Source organism: Benincasa hispida, chromosome 12 (assembly GCF_027475165.1).
Source record: "Benincasa hispida cultivar pf3 chromosome 12, pf3_genome.v1.1, whole genome shotgun sequence".
Taxonomy (NCBI): Eukaryota; Viridiplantae; Streptophyta; class Magnoliopsida; order Cucurbitales; family Cucurbitaceae; genus Benincasa; species Benincasa hispida.
The window spans coordinates 66,307,506-66,331,074 of record NC_143489.1 but is presented as its reverse complement, the minus strand read 5'-3'; the positions used below and the strand labels follow the sequence as shown (position 1 = coordinate 66,331,074).

The following is a 23,569-nucleotide window of genomic DNA, read 5'->3' as shown; positions in this document are numbered from 1 at the left end:
CAACTCACGTAAAAACTGTAAAAATTTTATTTATTAATTTAAATAAAATAAATTTAAAAAAATCTAAATATTGATGTTTCATCACACATCGACACTTTATCTATATTTTCATCAATATTTCTATAAAATTGAGATATTGACATTAAAAAAACACTTTAATTCAGTTATCCACTATCCTTTAATACGAAGTTGGTTAATAAATTCCCCCAAAATAAAAACTAATTTTCATTGGTTAATAAATTTCCCAAATTTTTTTTTTAAAAAAAAAAATCCCAATTTGTTCATGAGGAACGTCGACGTGGAAACCCAATCGTGAAAGCGAAAAAAATCATCACAAGTACGCAACTTTTTCCCTATAAAACCCAATACGACTACCCTCTTCACTTACGCTATTAAGCCCACTCACTCACTCCAAACGGAAATAATAATATTATCATTATTATCATAATATTTTTTTCCAATTATTGTTATGGCTCGTGATTTCGGAAATGGGTGTTTAACGTCGGCAGCGGCGGTGTGGGTGGTGGTGGTGGTGGTGGCGGCGGTGGCGACACCGAGGGCGGAGGGGGCGGCGGCGTTTGCATGTGACAGGCGGAATGTGGGGACAAGAAATATGGGGTTCTGTAAGACATCGTTGGGAATAGAAGAGAGAGTTAGGGATTTAATTGGGAGATTAACGTTGGGGGAAAAAATAAGGCTTTTAGTTAACAATGCAATTGCGGTGCCGCGGCTGGGGATTAGAGGATATGAGTGGTGGTCCGAAGCGCTTCATGGAGTTTCCAATGTGGGCCCCGGTACTAAGTTCGGTGGGCCCTTCCCTGGCGCCACTAGCTTTCCTCAAGTCATCACAACCGCTGCTTCTTTCAATCAATCGCTCTGGCAAGAAATCGGACGGGTCATATTTCTCTCTTTATCTCTCTCTCTCTTTATTCGTATTGTTTTTTTTCTAATAGAAAATTTATCATATTATATCTTTTATATTTTTTCCCATTATTTTATATTCATACAAAATTACTTCCACGTATTTGACTACCAACACATACACTGTATGTCAAGGTCCATTCAGTTATGTTGCTAAAAAACTAATTAGTAATCATATTAGCTACGTTGTGACGACTTATTTGAATAATTTTTTTAAAATAATATTTGATCTCTATACTTTGGGATTTATTACATTTTAGTTTGTAAATTCAAATATATCATTTTAGGGTTTTTTGGATTGAATTGAGAAATAAATATTTTTCAAAAAACTCAAGGTTATTTAAACACTTTTGACAAGAAGTAATTAAAATACACTTGGAAATCTATTTTGAGTGGTTTGACTTATTTTTTTTAATTAGACACTTGAAAATGTATGCAAAGTACACACGAGCTGTTTGAGGCAAAAAGATGGTTATTATAGTCTTAGATTATTATAGTTGAGTTATAATAATTTGTGTTTTTTGTATAGATTATTTTAGTTTTGGTTATAATAATATGTGTTTGAGGTGTAAATCATTTTAGTTTGTAAAGAAAATAGTAAATATTGTAATAAATAATAAAAAATGATGAATATAAAATAGTAAAAACTGTAGCAAATAGTAAATATTTGAGTAAATTAGGGTTTGAAATAGTGTTGACTTAAACTAATTGGAGACTACATAATAATGTCGTTGATATTATAATTTTAGAATAATCATTACCCCAGACGTCCTCTTAGTCATTGTACTTTTAATAGATCTTAAATATAGTTTCTAAAAGTAAACTTTTTGTAGAAATTGGTTATATAATAACAATAAATATATGTTTCCAAAATTTATATTAAAATATTTATGGATAATTTTTTTTTTGAAAAAATAATAATAAACTAGTAATAAAGATTAAATTCAAGATTTATTGAAAATATAAAATTAATATTAAATGTGACTAAAATTAAATAAGTTTTAAGGTATATGAATTAAAATGATATATTTATTGTGAATTTTTTAATTGGATAGTGAAGAGTGAGATTTTAAACATCGATAGTTTGATTTTTGTACGCGAACTAAAAAGATTTAATAATTGAAATATGTTCAGATTAATTTTGGGCATGATTTGTTTTATTTACTTATTTGAGGATGTGAAAGTACCGTTTTGGGAATGATTTTTGAAAGCTTTTCATGTCTTTTTACATATTTATTAAAGCTATGTGGAAAGATTTTTTCCCCTCCCATTTAGATAGTACATACAACATGTTATTTTCTAAAAATTAAATTAACGATGTTTCAAAAGGAAAATTGCAGGTTTAAATTATATTTTGATAATTGAACTTCGAATTTTGTTCTATTATGCTCCCTAAATTTTAAAAAATGATCATTTTAATCCTTGAACTTTTAAAAAGCGTTTATTTTGGTTCATACAATTAAGATTTTGTTAACTTTTTGATGAAATTGCATTTAGCTTATGTACAACCAATGCACAAAAATACTAAACGACCAAAAATTTGAAGGTATAATGATTTTTGAGTTCTATAGAAAGTCACTTTACCATTTAATTTAAAATTGAAATCCTAAATTTGTTTAACATGACTAACTTATACATCGACCTAGTTATCTTATCATTTTATTTAAGAGTTGATAGAATTTTAATAGTAGAGACCAAAATAAGCGTTTTTTTAAAAGTTTAAGAATTAGAATAAATGATTTAAAAGTGTGGAGATTAAAATATAATAATCTTCAAAATTTATGGACTAAAATAGGATTTAAATCAAAATTAAATTAATGATTGCATTGGGTAACCGTAAAAGGTATGTTTGTGAAATTCCATTTTAAAACGACCCTTAAACAAAAAGTTTGATAGGGTGAAAAGTGAAACATTTTTGTCAAACATTGCTCCACGGCTAAATTACTATTTTAGCCCTGAGATGATAGGAATAATAAGATGTGAAAAATAAATATCACGGGTCAATATTTTACAATTTAATAATTTATTCTTCACGGATCCTCGCTAAATCCAAATTTGAGAAGTTTAATTAACAAACTATTTTTTTTTCTTGTAAAACATTTTTGCATTAAATTATACGATTATAAAAAAATAATAAAATTTCGATTCTTTATGAGGGGAAAGACAAACGCCAGGCCCAGAAAACTCTAAATACATTTTAAAAATAAAATAAAAAAAGTCACAAAAATATTAAAAGGTACCATTTGATGCTCATGGAAGTGTAAGTTTGGGGTCGATTCAGTGGTCCTCCTGACTGTGGGAAGCAGAACAACTTGTTCATCTAACCTGGATATATATATTTTTCCATTCTAATATTTTTTTTAATAGAAAATACATTTTTAATTAAAATGAAATATATTATTCAAATTTTCAAAAAGACATTGACTTCTGTCTTGCTGTCAAATTCAGAATTGACAGAGCATGCGCCTGCCATGTGGGGAAAATTACCTCGGTAAAAGTTAAAGGAAAGTGTTTCCCGTGATAATTAGAATAGTAATTTCAGAACAAGAGATTTAAGCATGATTTCGTAAAATTGATTTTTAACTAAACTTTTTAAAGTGTTTTTTAAATATTTAAAAGTGATTTTAAATTATCATGTTTAGTTTAAAAGAGAATTTAGAGTTATTTAATTATTCAAAATTATATTTTTTAATTGAGAAATTATTATTTAATTAAATAATTAGGATAAATATCTATTTCTCTTTATTTTATTGTTAATTTCTTATATTTATGATTGATATTTTGAATAAGGTGAATGTTTATAATAGATATGGAAAGAAAATTTAAAATATATATAATTGTTTGTTTTATTAAACTTTTAATAACTGAGAATGTTTGTCATCTTTTGCTTCAATATTTAGAATTAAAAAAAAAAAGATTTTACAGATAACTAACCAACAATATTTTAACAAAAACTAAATTAGATAGTCATTTTGGGACTATTTTTCGGTCAATTACAAAACAAAAATCACCTATTAACTAATTTTTCCAAAATTAATTTGAAATGATTTTAGATTTTTCTAAAATCAATTTTAGCTTATGCCAAACACCATCATTTTAAGGAGTATTGATTTTGATAATCTCTAAATCACAATTAAATCTATCCTAAATTTACTTCATTACCTTTCGCCTAATTAGTTTTTATTTTTATTTTTTATTTTAAATATCTAAATCTATATTTTTATTTATTAACTTTTATAACTTAACTAAAAAAGCTCTATTATCTAAGTATCTCAACCACGAAATTGATTAAGATATAAGATCTTCAAGTTGTTGAGTTGAAAAAAATATATTTTAAACATAACAGAATAAAGTTAATATTAGATAAAGTAAACATGAAGTAAAACAAATTTACAAAGATAGTCAAATAAATAATAAATATTCTTTCAGAAAAAAAATGTCTAATTACAATTTAGAAATTTAGTTGATATAGTTTGAAGAGTGGTTAATGTTCTTGAACTTTTGATTTTGTTTCTAATAAATTTGACATATTTGAAATTTCAAATTACATTTTTAATATAATGTCTATTACATTCGTCATATTTCTTAAAAATATTCAGCTTTTTATATATATATATACTACCCACGTCACTTGTCTTGTAAATGATAAAATGAATAGTCCAATATTCGATTGACACATTTTCGTCCCTTAATCCAAAATGGCGTAGCATTAGGTAATCAATAGACATTTCAACCATTCCCAATTAACCTTCAATACCATTGACAACTGGAGAAATAATTTAGAAACTTTTTTTTTAAAAATGAAAATAAATAAATAAATTTACCATATTATTATTGTTTTAGTTCACCGCATGTGGTATTAAAATTTAAACTTATAATCTCTTAATTGATATGAGTTAATCGTGTTGAAGTTGATATATTATAATTCTTAATAATGACATCGATTGCAACGTTTACAAATGTAGGTGGTCTCAGACGAGGCAAGAGCTATGTACAATGGAGGCACAGCAGGTCTAACCTACTGGAGTCCAAACGTAAACATTTTTCGAGATCCACGATGGGGTCGAGGTCAAGAAACTCCCGGTGAGGATCCGATCTTGGCCGGAAAATACGCCGCCAACTACGTCCGAGGGCTGCAGGGGAATGCTGGAGGGAAAAGGCTCAAGGTGGCTGCTTGTTGCAAGCATTACACTGCGTATGATCTTGACAATTGGAATGGTGTAGACCGTTACCATTTCAATGCCAAGGTATTTATTTATTGAACTTTTGAAATTGAAGGCCCATGTCACAAAAGAAGGCTTTAATGGGCCGAAGCCCATTTTTCATACAAATCTTAATTGGTTTTTTTTGGGCAGGTGAGCAAACAAGATTTAGATGACACTTATAATGTGCCATTCAAAGCTTGTGTGGTGGAGGGAAAAGTGGCGAGTGTAATGTGTTCTTATAATCAGGTCAATGGAAAGCCAACTTGTGCTGACCCCGATTTGCTTAAGAACACCATTCGGGGTTCTTGGGGACTAGATGGGTGAGTCAGCATAGAATTACTATGGATGTTGCTCGTTTTCTTAGTTCAACTATTACAAAGAGAGATATTGATCTATCGAATTTTAAAAAAATAATTTAGAAAGTTGGATTATTGATCAGTGGTAAACTGAAACAGGTATATTGTATCTGATTGTGATTCAGTTGGAGTTTTGTACGATAGTCAACATTTCACTCGCACGCCGGAAGAAGCCGCTGCTTCAACAATTAAAGCTGGTAAGTACTTTTATTTTTTATTTTTGTATATTTATTATGAGTTCAATCAAGGTTGAAAATGTCGAAATTTCAATTTTATGGAAAGTCGACTTAAGTTTTTGAAAAACAATTATGGAAATAAAAATTTAGAGGAAAATATTTATATTAATAAATAACCTTTTATATTTTATAAACAAGTTAAAATGGTTATTGTATGTGTTATATTGGTATTAGACAGATCTAGAAGTTTAGAGACTAAACTTGTTTTTTAAAAAAAAACAATTTTGTGTTATTAGAGTAACATTCTATTAACATATTCAAATACCATGTCACTTGAAAGAACAAATCTTGTTATGTGTTAAGTAATGTGCTAAGAAACTCAAAACATGGAGGACAAAATTAAGAAATACATGAAGTGGAAATAAACAAAGTTCTAATTGTAGCAATGATTTGCAGGTTTGGACTTGGACTGTGGACCATTTTTGGCAGTGCACACAGCAACAGCAGTGGGCAAAGGACTCCTAAATGAAGCTGATCTCAACAATGCCTTGGCCAATTTACTCTCAGGTGATTGCAATAGTAATAATTAAGTGGATAGAATATTTTTAAAGAATTACAAATATAGTAAAACCTATTAGTGATAGATTATATTATTGATAGACTTCTATAAATCATATAGTCATGATGGGTTCTAAGATTCAGATCTGATTTTTTCTAAAACTGCAAATTATTTTTGCATTATGCTATATTTGCTAATACTTTGAGTCGATCGGTATATTTACCATTATCCCATTTAATCTCAGTTCAAATGAGGCTCGGAATGTTCGACGGCGAGCCTGCGGCCCAACCCTACGGCAACTTGGGCCCAAAAGACGTATGCACTCCGGCCCACAAACAGCTAGCCCTCGAAGCCGCAAGACAAGGCATAGTCCTTCTCCAAAACAGAAACGCCGCTCTACCACTCTCCCCCACGCGCCACCGCACAGTGGCAGTAATCGGCCCGAACTCGGACGCTACCGTCACGATGATTGGAAATTATGCGGGAGTGGCGTGCGGATACACTTCGCCGCTTCAAGGGATATCGAAGTACGTTAAGACCATCCATGAGAAAGGCTGTGCCGACGTCGGGTGTAGTGGGGATCAGCTGATTGCGGCGGCGGAAGCAGCGGCGCATGTGGCAGACGCGGCGGTGGTACTGGTGGGGTTGGACCAATCGATTGAAGCGGAGTTTAGAGATAGAAATGGTCTGCTTTTGCCTGGGCATCAACAAGAATTGGTGAGAAGAGTTGGGTGGGCTTGTAAAGGGCCGACGGTGGTGGTTTTAATGTCGGGCGGGCCAATTGATGTTTCGTTTGCGAAAAATGATGCTAAAATTAGTGGCATTCTTTGGGTTGGGTATCCTGGTCAAGCCGGTGGTGCGGCCATTGCTGATGTTCTGTTTGGGGCTACTAATCCTGGTAATCAATTCATTTCCTTCCTCTTTAAATTTTGAGTTAATTATAGAATTAACATTAATAGGTATATGAATTTTAAGAACTTTCGAAATTTTAAAAAATAAACTTGAATATTAATATCTCGTTTGGTAATCATTTATTTTTTATTTTTGTTTTTGAAAATTAAACCTATTTCATCCACATTTTTTACAACAATTTACATTTTTCTCGAGTACAATAATTAAATTCTTAGCTAAGTTCTATAAACAAAAACAACTTTTTGAAAGTTACTATTTTTAGTTCTCAAAATTTGACTTGGTTTTTTAAACCATTTGTGAAAAATAGATAACAAAGTAAGAAATTTGGAGATGTAAGTAAAGTCTATAGGCTTAATTTTCAAAAACAAAAACAAAAAATAAAATGGTTACCAAATGAGGCCTAAAATTTAGATTTGTAATTGTATTTAGTGACTTTGTAAAATTAAAAAAAATATTGAATCAATGAATAACTTATTAGACACAAAATTAAAAATTTAGGGATATATTTGACATATACATTTATAGTTCAACTATATAAATTTGAACGTTTAGGATTTTTTTTATAGATAATAAAACAAATTTAAAATTTCATGAAGTAAACTTGGAATTAACATTGATTGTGATATATAATATGAGACCAAAGTGGATAAAAGCTAAGAATGGTTTGTGGTTTGAGAACATTTAATTTTGGGTTTTCTAAAAGGTTTTTTTTCCTAGTTTTATTATTATTATTTAAATTTAAGGACATTTGTTCTGTTTTCACTGTTAAGGACGTTATAAAAAATACAAACCAATTTGCAAAAACTAAAACAAGTAAGTCATTTTTAATAACTAAATATTTGATTTGAAAATTTGGTTTGTTTTCTCATAATTTCTTTATTATAATTTTTATTTTTCTTAAGAAAGCATTTTAATTATTAAAAGAAAATCTAAGAATAAAACATGCTCTTAAAAAGTACTTTTTTATTTTAAAAAATCGGTATTAATTTTGAAAATATGACCATAAAGTAACTAAAATACATAAAAGTAATTAATAAGTAAACGCAATGTTTATGAGTTTAATTTTCAAATCTTAAAATCAAAGTTATTGCATCTTGTTCAAATGATACAAAAAAGTGTTATATTTTTGCAAACAATTTTGTCATGTCCCTAACTTTTGTTAATAATTTTCATAATAGACCCATTTTGCATTTTATCCTTTTCTAAACCTTTTTTTTTTAATTTAATTATGAAGTCATGTATTTTGACGATCTTTTTTTTTGGTAATTATTTTAAATAAAAAAATTTTTAGAAATACTTTTAAATATAGCAAATGTCACGGTTTATCAATGACCGATACTGACACAGAAATAAATATTTATCGGTGTCTATCACGTATAGAGAGTGATATTTTATTATATTTGTAAAAAAAGAATAAAAATTATCAAAAGGGTTTTATATTTAACGATCTTTTGGAATTATACAGGAGGAAAATTGCCAATGACTTGGTACCCACAAAGCTACTTAGCGAAGGTCCCAATGACAAACATGGGCCTAAGACCCGACCCATCAACCGGCTATCCCGGTCGAACATATCGGTTCTACAAGGGCCCGGTCGTTTTCCCATTTGGGTTTGGTTTAAGCTACTCAAAATTCTCCCATTCCATAGCTGAAGCCCCAACAAAAGTCTCAGTTCCTCTCTCAAATCTCTTCCCCAATTCCTCCGCCGCTTTCACCGCAATCAAAGTCTCTCACATTGATTGCGCCTCCATCTCTGATCTCCCCCTTCACATCGACGTCAAGAACACCGGAACCGTCGATGGATCTCACACCATTCTTGTCTTCGCAACCGCTCCGAACCAGACTTGGTCGCCGGAAAAGCACTTAATCGGATTCGAAAAGGTTCATCTGATGGCCGGATCTCAAAAGCGAGTTCGAATCGGAATCCATGTTTGCGATCATCTTAGCCGAGTTGATCAATTTGGAACTCGAAGAATTCCGACTGGTGAGCATAAACTCCATATTGGAGATCTTACTCATTCGATTTCACTTCACATTGATTTAAAGGATATTAACTTCTGATTGAATGTGAAACACTGTCCTAATGTTGATAGTGTTTTGCCCTAATTATGTAAAATTTTAGAGAAGTAAAGATGAATAGAAGAATTGAATGTAAATAAAAATCAAATAGGTATGAGGAAAAGGATTGATAGTAATTATGATTATAAGATGTTTGGTATTAAATTATGATAATGCCTCAAATGCAGCAAATATGCAAAGGGCAATTTAAGTAGTTTTTGTAATTGTAAATTTATGATTGAGGGACAAATTCCGTCTCTGGATAATGAAGTATGGATGATGATTTTTATGTTATACTTTAGAAATTTCCTTATTTCATCCTTAGACAAGTAACGCAAACCACAAAGTAAAAGAGACAAATCACACTTAACCAAAGTTTGACGTAATCAAAATAACTAAATAAAATCAATGCCTTACTTGCTAGAGAATGCACAAACAACCTAAGAAAAAAAAAGAAACTTTAAATGGATCCACTGAAACAACATTAAAAAATGGATCACTTTCAAATAGTCAGTTTCGATTCAAATATTACACACATTATTAGAGCTAATATTGTCTAGACCTTCACGTAGACATAGCCTAAAGAACCACCACTTTATTGTACCTTTGGATGAACCTGAGGCTAGCCAAGTAGACACGACTTAATGGTTCCGAAGCATCCAACCAAACTCCGCAGACTTACTAACTGGTGTAATATTTCTTTCTTCTTTTTCTTCTTTTAAATTTTTACCTTACTTCTTTTTTTTGACACACACATATATGTTTTTTTTTTTTTTTCCTCTCTCTCTTTAATAGTATTTGATGCAAGTTTTTCTCAAGGATGACAAGTTGTTTTTACGGACTAAAAGGAAAGGAAAGTATTATATATATATATATATTACAAAAATAGATGCCCAATCCCTAGTGTCCTAAAAGCCATTTGTCACTCTTCCATCTCTCAATGTGTCATTCTTCATGCTGTCTATATACCTTGTAATTATTCATGTTTGGTGTTCATCTATGACCACATCCTAGTTACCATTTAGTGGAATTTAAAATGTATCATTCTTCATGTTATTCAGGCTTGCCTAAACCTACAAATAGTGACATTTAGTGGAATTTAAAATACATCACATTGATGAGAAATTTTCATAATTTTCATATTTTTCTTTCTTTAATTATTTATTTTAATATTATTATTCAAGGAGAAATTTTGGATCAATCACATATTGTCACATCATTTATCAAATTAATGACAAATTTACAAATCATCTAATTTAGGACTAATTAAATGTTGACGACATGTGTCCTAAGTTGAAATTGAAGTCATAAATTGGCAAATCTCGAGGATCCCATGTATTTTCTTCTCGACTATTGGATCAAATTAATTATTTTGGTCTAATTAAATATTAAAGTTTGGGCTAAAGTTAAATTGGACCCAAGAATATGCCTAATTTGACCCAAATGTCAAAGAAAGCCTAAACCTAATTAATTGGACCCAAAGGTCAGGTTCATGGACTAACCAAGCCCAAGCCCACAAAACTCACCTGAGAACTCTATAAATAGAGAAGTTCTCTTCATTTTTGGGTAACAATTCTACACTCCAAAGAGTCTAGAGGGAATTCTCTACAATCAGAAGACTCATTGACTTCTAAAGTTAACCACATTTGAAGACTGAAATCCTTTGGAGATACAAGCATTCTTCCAAGACTCCAACTTCAAAAACATCCATACGCTCCGCTTCCATACGTTAAGTACTAGAGATTGAACCACATCTGCATCAAATCTACATCAACACAAGTTCAACTCCACGAAATACATTTCTCCAGAAGCCTCGTGTGAATATCGATCCTCCAAGAAGATCATAAAGCCCAAAGGTCGAATATCCAAAAAGGTCACCAAACCCAAAAGTCGATCATCCAAGAAGATCAACAAGCCAAAAAGTCGATCATCCCAGAAGATCATCAAGTCCAAAGACCGATCATTTAAGAAGATTAACAAACCCAAAAGTCGATCATCTAAGAAGATCAACAAGCCCAAAGGCCCAACATCCAAGGAGGTCAACCAGCTTACAGATTAAAATTTATTTTGAAGCATCAAATGGTTATGTATTAAAGATTGTACTCCTTATCCTGAAATTAATACAAATACAAAAGTTCAAATCCACGAAACAAGTTTTTCTGGAAACCTTGTATGAACAAATTGGCACACCTGGTGTGAAATCTGCATCCAAAGCAACTACTATAAGCGACATCTATGTGAGACCGGTCACTCAAGGTGGATCCTATATGAGCAAAAACAAGATTCCGTCATTTGAGAGTAGTTGATGGAATTTCCTAAAGGCGAGATCATCATCAGAGAAAAACCCTTGTTCGAAAACTCTACTACTATTGATTGATTAGAGAAAGAATCACACTTTGATGTAGTGTCTATCATGATGGCTGATGTAACGGCTGAGTCGGCCATGTCAGAGATGGAAAGAAAGATAAATCTCTTAATGAAAGCTGTTGAGGAGAGAGACCATGAAATCTCTGGCTTAAGAGATCAAATACATGCCCAAGAAACTGTTGAAACGAGTCAAACTCCAATTTCCAAAGCCAATGACAAAGGAAATATTGTTTTGCAGGAAAGTCAGCCGCAACAATCTATCTCTGTCGCCTCTCTATCAGTTCAATAGCTATAGGATACAATTACAAACTCCATAAGGGCTCAATACAGAGGACCATCACAATCTTCTTTTATGTAATCCAAGAGAATTGACAACCTGAGAAAGTTAGCTAGGTACCAACCTCCAAAGTTCCAACAGTTTGATGGAAAGAGCAATCCAAAAAAATATGTTGCTCACTTCATTAAAACCTGTAAAAATGTAGGCACTAGAGAAGACCAACTAGTTAAATAGTTCATCTGTACCTTGAAAGGGACTGCTTTTGATTGGTATACTGATCTAGAGCCAAAGGTGATTGACAGTTGAAAACAGTTGGAAAGAGAGTTCTTCAACCTCTTTTATAGCACTAGAAGTATTGATGCGTTTTTACTATGCGATGAAATGAATGCTAAATGTTGATTTAAACACACTGTTTTACCTGGTCGAACCCAAGTGTAAGTTCAGCTAGAGTCTTGGTGAGTCTAGGGTCGAACTCAGAGATTTCTTTGTAAGTATGCGTAGAAAATTACTATTTCGATCTTGACGCGTCTAAATTACTAATTGAGTGATGAGTTGGTTTTATGCTATTCTAATGCTAAGGTTGGTTAAATGACAAATGCAATGGAAAATACAATCTATGTGAGACAGTCTGTGCGATGAGTGTTAAATTCGAATGGATAAAAGTAGGGTTAAGAAGAATATTCACTAACATTCCTAAGTAAATGCATAAATCATGCGTCCAAGCAGACCACTCAAAATTAAAACCTACACCTTTTGGTGCACAGAGCCACAATATCCTATCTCTAGGATGTTTGTGATGAGTATTTATTATAAGATATATTTCTTTATTTCTAAAGGAGCTTTCTTCTTGTTTTATGAAATCTAAACCCTTAGTTCTTTCAAACCTAGGTTAAATATGCTTGGAATAATCTTTCGATTTGTTCAAATATTCAATAAGCATGCATAAAAAAAGTTGAACGCATAACTTTATGTTTTTATTTAGTTCATGTTAGCTAAATGCTTCTTAACCCATAAGTGATTTAATTGTTCATGATGACAATAACAAAGATGGATAAATGATGAGCTAAATATGCATTCATATTGGTAAAAGATGTTTCTTAACGTTACATAATACAAATACAACTAAGATAAATGAAAAATAGAGAAAGAAGGTCAAGCCATGGTATGAAATCTCTTACTTTCTTTGACTTTTCAATGACTGCTTCGCTTAGATCGTGTTGAAGATAATGCTCCTTTTCTGCTTCCAAGGAAAACCTAAGCTCTCACTTAAGGTTCATGAATGGTTCGAAAAAGAAGGATTTTGATAGAATTTCTTCCAATTTCTTGGTTCTCTCCCTCTCTTTTTGTTTTTTCTCCTATATCTCTATTTTTTTGCATGCCATTTTTGTGGAGTACTTAAAGGCGTCTAGGGGAAACTTCTTTTCTCTCACTAATGATTATGCTGATAAGGCGCATTAAATGCCATACCCTGATACGTCACTTGCTGCGCGTTAAAAGTCCATTGGTTCTACCATGAAGCTTTCTTATCAAGTACCAACTTGTTTTTATCTACTGTGACTTCCACCGGTCGTGACGCATCACTTTCCATTGCAAGAATACACTGAATTGGTTAACTGTGTGATCTCCATTTTGGCGTTAAGACTTTCCACGCGATCACATAAACAAACTTTTTGCACTAGACAAAGCATAATTTATAACTCTTTGTAACCAAATAGGCTTTATGTGTATGTGATCACATAATGTTATTATCTCTATGAATTTTTCATTAAGCTGTCGCATTTTCAGCGCTTTTTCCTAATTGTTTTAAATAAAAGAGACAGAATAACTTGTATTTCTACAAGTTATCATACCCCCAAATTTAAAACAATGCTTGTCCTCAAGCATATATTTAGAGTCTTAATGAATCCTGATTGTTTTGACACATCACCTAGACATCTCAAAGTGTTTTCAACTTAAAATTTTGTTGGACCAGAGCTTTCTTTAGCTTTATTCCTCTACCTATGAAAATATTTTCAGCCTTTAGATGCGACAAATTTATTCTTCAAAAATCCTTTACTCATTTCCAAAACTATCCTATATTTCATTTTCAGGAATGGACTTTTGGTTCAAGAGATTCAAAAGATTCAAATATTTCCAGCCTTTAGATACGGTAAGTTCTCCTTGGTGTATTTGAAGGAACTCTAAATAGAGAACCAGTGAACGGAAGCGGATCGTTCCAAATTTCATTAAGAAAGAACACAAACAATTACAGTAAAAGAACCGATTATACATAATCAATAAATTACAAGCATGGTTCTTTAATTAAACAAGGGATAAAGTATGCAAACCTTTGAAGAACTCTTTCTTCAAGTATCCATTGATCGTTCAGTAACTCGTTCAACAGCAAGAACTCGAACGCAACGATTAGAACAACGAAGAGCACGAACTGAAGAATCCTCAATCACTATTGAGTGTAACTCGATCCTCGAATTTTGAACGGAACAAGAACACCACCACAAGAGTTATCTTGGTATTCTCGGTGTGAGAATCCAGGAGTTGTAGGCTCTGTATGACTTTGGATAGAGGAATGAAGGAGGTAAACGATCGAGTAGACGATTGAGTATGAGATAGAGGAAGGAAGTCTACCGTATAGACTTGATACTTGATCATGTAGGAGAAGAAGCCTATCGTATAGACTTGCTACTCAATCGTGTATGCTTTCTATGCTATCATTTAGTAAAACACTTTTACTCGATAGTCCTTCTGTGAGATCAATCCGAATGAAAAACACACTATGATTTAGAAAACTATTTTCCTTTTTATCTCATAGTTACCACAAACTGCCAATAACCTCCCACTGAAGTCGGTTATTGTGAAAAAGAACAATTAATTATCATATAATTAATATAATATAAATAAATATAATAACCAACTTATTATATTATATTTATAATCTATAGTCTTAATATTTCATCATATGAAACATATAAATCATAGTTCTTTTTCTATTTTATGGTATTTAATATAAATCATATTTATATTAATTCCTCCAATTAATAATGTATCAAATACATCATATCAATTATATCACATATAATTGAATCAATTGAATTATATCATATATAATCAAATTTTCTCTTGTTAATTTGAACACTTTAAACTAACCTAAAATCTGATTCTCAACTTGAGCCTATTGAGCTACCAAGAAGACATTATGGAACTGTAGCTTGAAGCTCCAACAGTACGTGAAAAACTGACTAAACTCTTTAATCATGAGATCCACCATCCGTTAACTATTGGTCACTCCACTAAAGACCGACAGCTGCACTCTTCACATTATAGATATATTTCTGTGTCCATACAACCAATCAACAGTGCGATGACCCTTTATAAATTGCTTGTAAGTACAGTTGAGCCAATTTATTGTTTTGCCTCTGTAGTTACATCTAACTCCTTAAGTACCACTGATTCCTCTAATGAACAATGAATAATAAGTCATACTCCTACTATGACTGAGTCCTCTCTTCCCAAGAGAGGGTATTGTTGGGATTGATGTCCTAATTCTCTCGAAGTCTCGTTGTAATGATACACATTGTTTGATGAATAAAATAAATGTTATTTCATTCTGGCATTTACTCATATCTAATAAACAAAGCTCATTGGTTATCTTATGTAAACTTAAGCATGTATATGTGATATACAAATGGATCATGCCTTAAGTAATAACATCACCTAAATAGGTATGTAGTATAAAGATTAAGGTGGAATACCTGATCCTGGTGACACTATGAGATACATCTAGTGGAGGATTAATGTAAATAAGATTTACATTAAGTATCATGGAATAGAGCTATGGTTTATATGTTTCATGAGATGAAATATTAAAACTATAGGCTATAAATATAGTATGATAAGTTGGTTAAAATTTATATTTATAATAATATTAATTATTAGATAATTAAATTTTTTTCTCTAATAACCAATTGAGTGGGTGGTTATTGGTGGTTTCATGGTAATTGTGAGATAAAAGGAAAATTATTTTCCTAATTTTAGTAATGTTAAAAAAAATTATGTTTTGAGATTTTCTCTCTCGGAAAATAATCTCACGGAAGTTGTCAAGTAAATAGGATTTACTAAGCGACAACTTGGACCAAGGTAAACGATCGTGTAGTATTTGTAGGCGACATACACGCAGCTAAGCGATGAGCTAAACAATCGCTTAACTTTTGCTAGACGATCAATTAGCTTTTGCTAAATGATTGGACATCGACCTATACGATAGGTTCAGCCTTCTCCCACTTGCTCAATCGTTTACACGATTGTTGTTTCATTCGTCTTTTGCCTCAAATCAAGTCCAAATAGAGCCCATCCTCTGGATTCTCACACTGAGAATACCAAAGTAGCCTTCTTGGTGGTGTCATACTCAACTCGACACCGTTAAGGTTTTGTGGAGGCCGTTCGTGCTGTTGGGGTGTTTGTGACTGAGGCGATCGTTGAGTTCGAGTGCGTGGTGTTCGTTCAATGTAGTGGTCGTGTTGGACGAGCGTTTAAGGTTGCTGTGTTCGAGCGTTCGTGATTAAGGAGCTTGGCGATGAGTCTACAAATGTTTGTAGCATTTCTCCTTGTTTATTTGTATTTTCATGCTGTAATTTCTGGAATGAATGCATAACCGAATGTTTCTGTTTATGACTGTAATTGTAAAGGTCATATATGATTGTTATCTGGAATGATCTTTCCGCTCGCATGTCTCCATATGAATGGTTAGGATCAGACCATTTGTATCATTTTACAACACTTATAACCTCTACAAAGCGGGTTGTATCCGTAGTGTCACCAGGATAAGGTACTCCTCCTTTATCCTTATACTACAGAACATTTAGATTATTACTTAAGACATGATCCACTTGTATTTCTCCACATACATGCTTAAGTTACATAAAATAACCATGGATCTTAGTTTATTGGATTGAGTAAAAGCTTATAAAATAACACTTATTTCATTAATAACAATAAATTACAAAGTGTTTACAAACTACGAGACTATCAGGAGAATTTGGACATCAATCCTAATAATCTCCCACTTGTCCTAAAGTCTCGGGAGACTAATGTACAATACAAAACAGTATAAAATACAATAAACTAGGGCATACTCTATACCTAGTAACATCTCTCACTTGCCCTAGACAAGGTGCCGCATATCCTGTAGACCTAGACTCTCCAAATGACCCTCGAACACTTTAGTCGAAGAGCCTTTGTAAATGGATCAGCAACGTTGTGCTCCGACGCGATCTTCGTGACATTCATATCACCGTGATGCACAATCTCTTGGATCAAATGATACTTCCATTCTATGTGCTTGCCTCTTTGGTGACTCCGAGGTTTTTTATAATTTACCACAGCCCCATTGTTATCACAATAAAGTGTGATCGACAAAGATATTTTTGGAACAACTTCCAAATCAGGGAGGAACTTCCTAAGCCAAACAACCTCTTTAGAAGCTTCACAAGCAGCTATGTATTCAACTTCTGTAGTGGAGTCCGCAATGCATCCCTGCTTGATGCTTTGCCAAACTACAACCCCTCCATTCAGAGTGAACACTAACCCTGATGTTGATTTCCAAGAATCTCTATCAGTTTGAAAGCCAAAGTCTATGTATCATGTAAGGATTAAATCCTTGTCTCTATACACGAGCATATAGTCTCTCGTTCTCCGAAGATACTTAAGGATCGTTTTGACCGCCGTCCAGTGATCTAATCCTGGATTGGACTGATGTCGCCTGACAATTTCTACTGCATAGCAAATGTCAGGTCTAGTACATAACATTGCATACATAAGGCTACCATGCATAGGGAATCCGTCTCATTTCCTCAACCTCTTGAGGTATCTTAGGACACTGTTCCTTAGACAAAACAATTTCATAACTGAGAGGTAATAAACCCCTATTGGAATTCTGCATCGAGTACTTGATCAACATCTTGTCAATGTAGTATGCCTGAGACAAGGCCAACCATTTTTTTCTTACGATCCCTTATGATTTGGATCCCTAGAGCAAATTGCACCTCTCCTAAATCTTTCATTTGGAATTGGGCGGCTAACCATTTCTCAATGTCAATAAAAAAACCTACATCATTCCCAATGAGTAGGATATCATCCACATACAGTACCAAGAAAGCTACTGAGCTGTTGATAAGTTTCTTGTAAACATAAGGCTCATCAAAATTTTGGTCAAAGCCAAATGATTTGATCGCACTATCAAGTCTAATGTTCAATATCTAGATGCTTGTTTCAGTTCACAAATGGACCTATTAAACTTGCAAACTTCTTGCTCTTGATCTGGATCAATGAACCCTTCTGGTTGAACCATGTAGATGGTCTCCTCAAGATTACCATTCAAAAAAGGCAGTCTTGACGTCCATTTTCCATTTGTCATAATCATAAAATGTGGCTATAGACAGGAGAATCCTGATAGATTTCAACTTGACAGCAGGTGAGAGTTTCTTCATAGTCTACTCTCTCGACCTAGGTATAACCCTTTGCTATAAGTCTAGCCTTAAAGGTCTGTACCTTTCCATCTACACCTTTTTTCCTCTTGTAGATCCACTTACAACCTATAGGTTTTACCCCATCAAGTTGATCCACAAGTTCCCAGACAGAATTGAAGTACATATACTTCATTTCATGACTCATGGCTTTAATCCATTCATTTTTGTCAACATCCTCCATTGCTTGTTTATAAGACAACGGATCCTTAACCCCATCATCAGATATGATGTTTTGAGCTTCTGTTAAACTAATATAGCATTCAGGTGGGTTCACAAACCTCCCACTACGCCGAAGCAGTCTAAACTCTTGAGATGGTTGACTAGATGAATTGACATCAACAACTCTTGTTAATCTATCAGCCTGTTCAACAACTCTCGTTGAAGTCTCAGCAATCCCATTAGAAATCTCATTTAAAACAAGCTTACTTTGTGGCTTATGATCCCTTATGTGGTCTTCTTCCAAGAAGATAGCATTTATCAATACAAACACCTTGTTCTCACTTAGATCATAGAAGTATCCACCCCTCGTTTCTTTGGGATAACCTACAAATAGGCAATCTTTTGAACGAGGTTCCAATTTTTTAGGGCTAGTCACTAACACGTGAGTTGGACATCCTCAAATCCTAAAGTGGTATAAACTACCTTTTCGGCCTTTCCATAACTCAAAAGGCGTTTCAGAAACACTATTGGAGAGAACATTGTTCAAAATGTAAACTACAGCCTCTACTGCGTATCCCCAAACAAGTCTGAAAGATGAGCATAACTCATCATAGACCGAACCATGTCTAACAGGGTTTTGTTTCTTCTTTATGATACACCATTTTGTTGAGGTGTACCTGGGGCTGAGAGTTGGGATGTGATTCCATATTTTATCATGTATTTTTGGAATTCTAAGTCCATATACCCTCCACCATGATCAGATCGTAGTGTTTTTATCTTTTTACCTAACAAGTTTTCAACTAAAGTCTTATACTCCTTAAACTTTTCAAGAGTGTCAGACTTATGTTGCATTAGGTATAGATACCCATATCTTGAATAATTATCAATGAAAGAGATGAAATATTCATACCATCCTCGTGCTCTTACACTCATCGGCCCACAAAGGTCTGAATGTATAAGCTCCAAGGTCTCCTTGGCTCTATAACCTTTTCAAGTAAAAGATCATTTGTTCATTTTTTCTTCAAGGCAAGATTCACATACAGACAAAAAGTTTTCTTCTAAACCATTTAGAAGTCCACATTCTATCAAATTCTCAATTCTATTGAGATTGATGTGACCTAACCTTAGATGCCAAAGATGGGCATTTTCCTTAGGAGAAACCCTTAGTATTTTTGCAGTTGTTGCTGTTTTGAATATTTCAGTATTTTGCAAGGCTTTTATGACTAACGACCTTGTACATATAAGTTTTTTTTTCCATTGAACCAAAACCATTCTCCATACCATTCTTAAAAATAAACACTTTATTCTTAGAAAGGGAGATGAAATAACTTTGTTTAATCATACAAGAAACTGAAATTAAGTTCCTCTTGATATGAGGAACTACATAAACATTATTCAGTAACAGATAACGTTTCTTGTCCAAAAATAACTTAAGTCTGCCTACAACAACAACTGAAATGGCCTCACCAATTCTGACTCTAAGAGTCAACTCTCTAGCTTTCAACTATTTCCAGGAACTAAATCCTTGATAGAAAGAACTTACGTGGTTAGTAGCACTTGTATCAAGTATCCAAACATAATCATCATTCTCTACTAAACACGTTTCCAAGACAAATAAATCATATTTATCGTCTTTATATTTCTTTCTCTTATGGAGAATAGTGGGATCAGTATCAGAACCTATATAAGCTCCAAGTTCCATTTCAGATAACAGTTCTTGTCAATGAACTTCATCTGAGTCAACAACAATTGCTTTCTCTTTTAGTCCCTTGACATTCAAGGAGGACTGGAGATTATCTCGGGAACTGATACTACTTGTCATTAATCCATTTTTTCTCAAAAAGTGAGAACATACGTTCAAACAATTCTTGCAACGAATTCACAATCTCACGTGTAGTGACCATGTTTTCTACCTTTTTGGCCAATGCATCAGGTATGCTAACTAAAATATGCATTACGAACATTTCGCAGTGCATCAGGGTTTAGGACTTGAGGACACTCCTCAAACATGACAAAATCGAGGTTGTTTACCATGAAATATGTTTTAATAGACTATTTTCAACATATGAAATCGGTCAAATTAGAAAAGGCAACTAACGAAAAATCAAACATCGACATGTTGCTGAATAACAAACACATTGATCTATGTTAGATTTTAGCACTTACTCTTTAAAAACAAATCAAATCTTGTTTAGCAAAATCTAAATGAACCCTGTAACACATTTAGTTTTGCAATGACGATTCAGTATTTTAGGACAAAAGCCACCAAATGGGTAGTCAATTTATCCCTCATTTGAATTGAGACACTTTCAACTAATCATCACACTAGAACAACTAGCCATCATTGATTTGGTCAAGAAATCATTAACCTACTTAACAATTTCCTGTAAGTGTGACCCTTCATTTTAGATCCTAGAGTTTCACCCTAAAGCAAATTCGAAGGGAAAAAACCAATTGGAACAAAAACTAAAACGACTCTATCCATCTCTGGAGTTCGCCTTGATATTGACCAACCGTGTAAACCATCCGAAGGGGGACGCTCCTAAGGCGCCAAGAGGCCATGCAAGAAGATCTCACGGTGCAAACCAATGAAGGAGACCGCAGGACATATTGACATACATCCTTCTCCCACTTTCTATAAATACTCTCTCCGTTCACCTTGATACTGACCCATGCACACGCCATTCGAAGGAGGACGCTCCCAAGGTGTCACGAGGCCAAACATGAATCTCATGTTGTGAACATGAAGGGAGAAACGCGAGTGGAATTAACATATCATATATATCTTTTCCTCCCACTGAGTATTTTAAAACCTAGGGTTTAGTTTACTTAGATAAAACACGACTAATTATTTTTTTACTAAGTGACACCCACTGTTTAGGTTTGCCCAAAAGTAACTCTTACTTTGGAAAGTTGAACAACTTTTGATTATCATTCATTAAACACTTTAACGAACTTTAATCAATTGTTGTATGCTTGTAGCAAATCTATCTAATTCACCTTTTAAAGTAGGTTCCTAGGTAGGGAGGGGTGTTCCATTTCTATTAGCTTAAATACCCAGTCTAGCCAGAATCTGCCTTAGACAAAAGGTCCATTATAGATAGATCTGTTACAAATTTAATCTTTTATTCAAATCAATTTAATCCCATTAAATCAATTTAAAAGATCAAACTTAGGTTTGTAATCTCATTAGAACCATGAATTTAGGCTTATCTCAATCAAATTTTAAAACCCTTTTAAAACATGATTTTACCTAAGTTTACATGCAACTCTTGGTTATTGATTTGAATTCTAATTTCATTAATCATAACTCTTATAAAAAATGAAACAATTAAAATCAACCACAATGCAAAGCAACACATCCAGAAGGCATTTATAACTTTTATAAATAAACCTAAGTATCATGTTTCATACAATGTTCATTCATTACTACTTTATATAACTCTTATATAACAAAGTAATGAACCAAGCATACATGCTTTCATACACCCTTATATTATAACACTTATAATATAAAGATGATGCATGAATATGCTTAATGCATGCATAAATCTAATTCTTATATTATATGATTCATGAGCATGCTTTAATGTAATTTAATTATGCAATCTACTATATTATAACACTTATAATATAAAGATGATGCATGAATAAATGCATAACCTAAGGTGGGTTTTGAATCTATATGTCATACATTATGGTACATAAACTAACATACATCTCATGTACATTAAGAAAAAATTGATGGACCTGGATAATACGCCTCCAAACAGAAAAATAAAGCTAACTATTATATAGATCACCCAGTAAACCGGTTCAAATAGGTGAACCGGGTCTTGAATCGCCCGGCGAAGCCTCTTCAGGTCATCATGTAGCAACTCCTTGTGATCGTCGAGTAACGTTGATCGAGTAACCACGATCGTGTAGCATGGATCGAGTGCCTTTGACTACGCGATGAAGCATGAAGGCCACTCAATCATGTAGCTCATCGAGTATAATGCATGCCTAAAGATTGAATAGACGACAACTATGTGATGAAGCATGATCGTCTAAGTGATCGAGGAGCAAGAGTCGAGTATCACATATTGAGTAATCGAGTAGCTAATGACTATGCAATGAGCATGTTGGCCTACTTGATCGTTTAGTGCACGCACCTACCATGCAACGAGTATTATATACTCAACGATCATTTACCCCCATCGTTTACACGATCGAGTGGCCAACACAAACTGATCGAGTAAACTCTTTATTCGATCGTTTAGCATTATTCATGCGATCATTTAGTAAATACTACACGATCAAGTCGAGCTTTTATACTCGATCGTTTAGTCAAATCTAACAATCGTTTAGCCTAGGCTACACAATACGACCAACACTTAGTCTTCTTCTTCGAAGTGAACAACATCTCCATGCGTTGAAACTTCATCATGAACGACTCAAAACACACAAAACACTTTGAGTACAGACTCTATAACAAGATAATTATGTCAAAAAATACAGGGGCTCTTACAAATTAACACTTGAAGAGTAAAGAAAGCTTTAAAACAGAGGCAATCATCCCGAAACATCCATTAAACCATCCACAAACACATTTAACTTTTAAACGCATTGTAGAACACTTAAAACCCATCATGATTGTACAAGAAGTTCAATACAACAATGAAATTTGGAATATTAGAACAACCTGGCTCTGATACCAATTGAAGGAACTCTAAATAGAGAACCAGTGAGCAGAAGCGGATCGTTCCAAATTTCATTGAGAAAGAACACAAACAATTTCAGTCTAAAAGAATAGATTATGCATAAACAATAAATTACAAGCATGTTACTTTAATTAAACAAGGGATAGAGTATGTAAACATTTGAAAAACTCTTTCTTCAAGTATCCCTCGACCGTTCAGCAACTCGTTCAACAACACGAACTCGAACGCAATGATCAACACAACCAAGAGCACAAACTGAAGAATCCTCGATCTCTATCGAGTGTAACTCGATCCTCGACTTTCAAACGGAACAAGAACACCACCACAAGAGTTACCTTGGTATTCTTGCGGTGAG

The 23,569-nt window shown here is 33.2% G+C and overlaps 1 protein-coding gene across 1 annotated transcript; it reads left to right on the top strand.

Moving 5' to 3' along the window:
* Positions 1-391: 391 nt before the first annotated feature.
* Positions 392-9,481, top strand: LOC120067280 (beta-D-xylosidase 1). Its single transcript, XM_039018814.2, has 7 exons — positions 392-895; positions 4,887-5,168; positions 5,277-5,446; positions 5,582-5,679; positions 6,115-6,225; positions 6,462-7,115; positions 8,595-9,481. Exons 1-7 carry the CDS (start codon positions 470-472, stop codon positions 9,188-9,190), a joined length of 2,337 nt encoding a protein of 778 aa, XP_038874742.2. The 5' UTR covers positions 392-469; the 3' UTR covers positions 9,191-9,481.
* Positions 9,482-23,569: the final 14,088 nt, after the last annotated feature.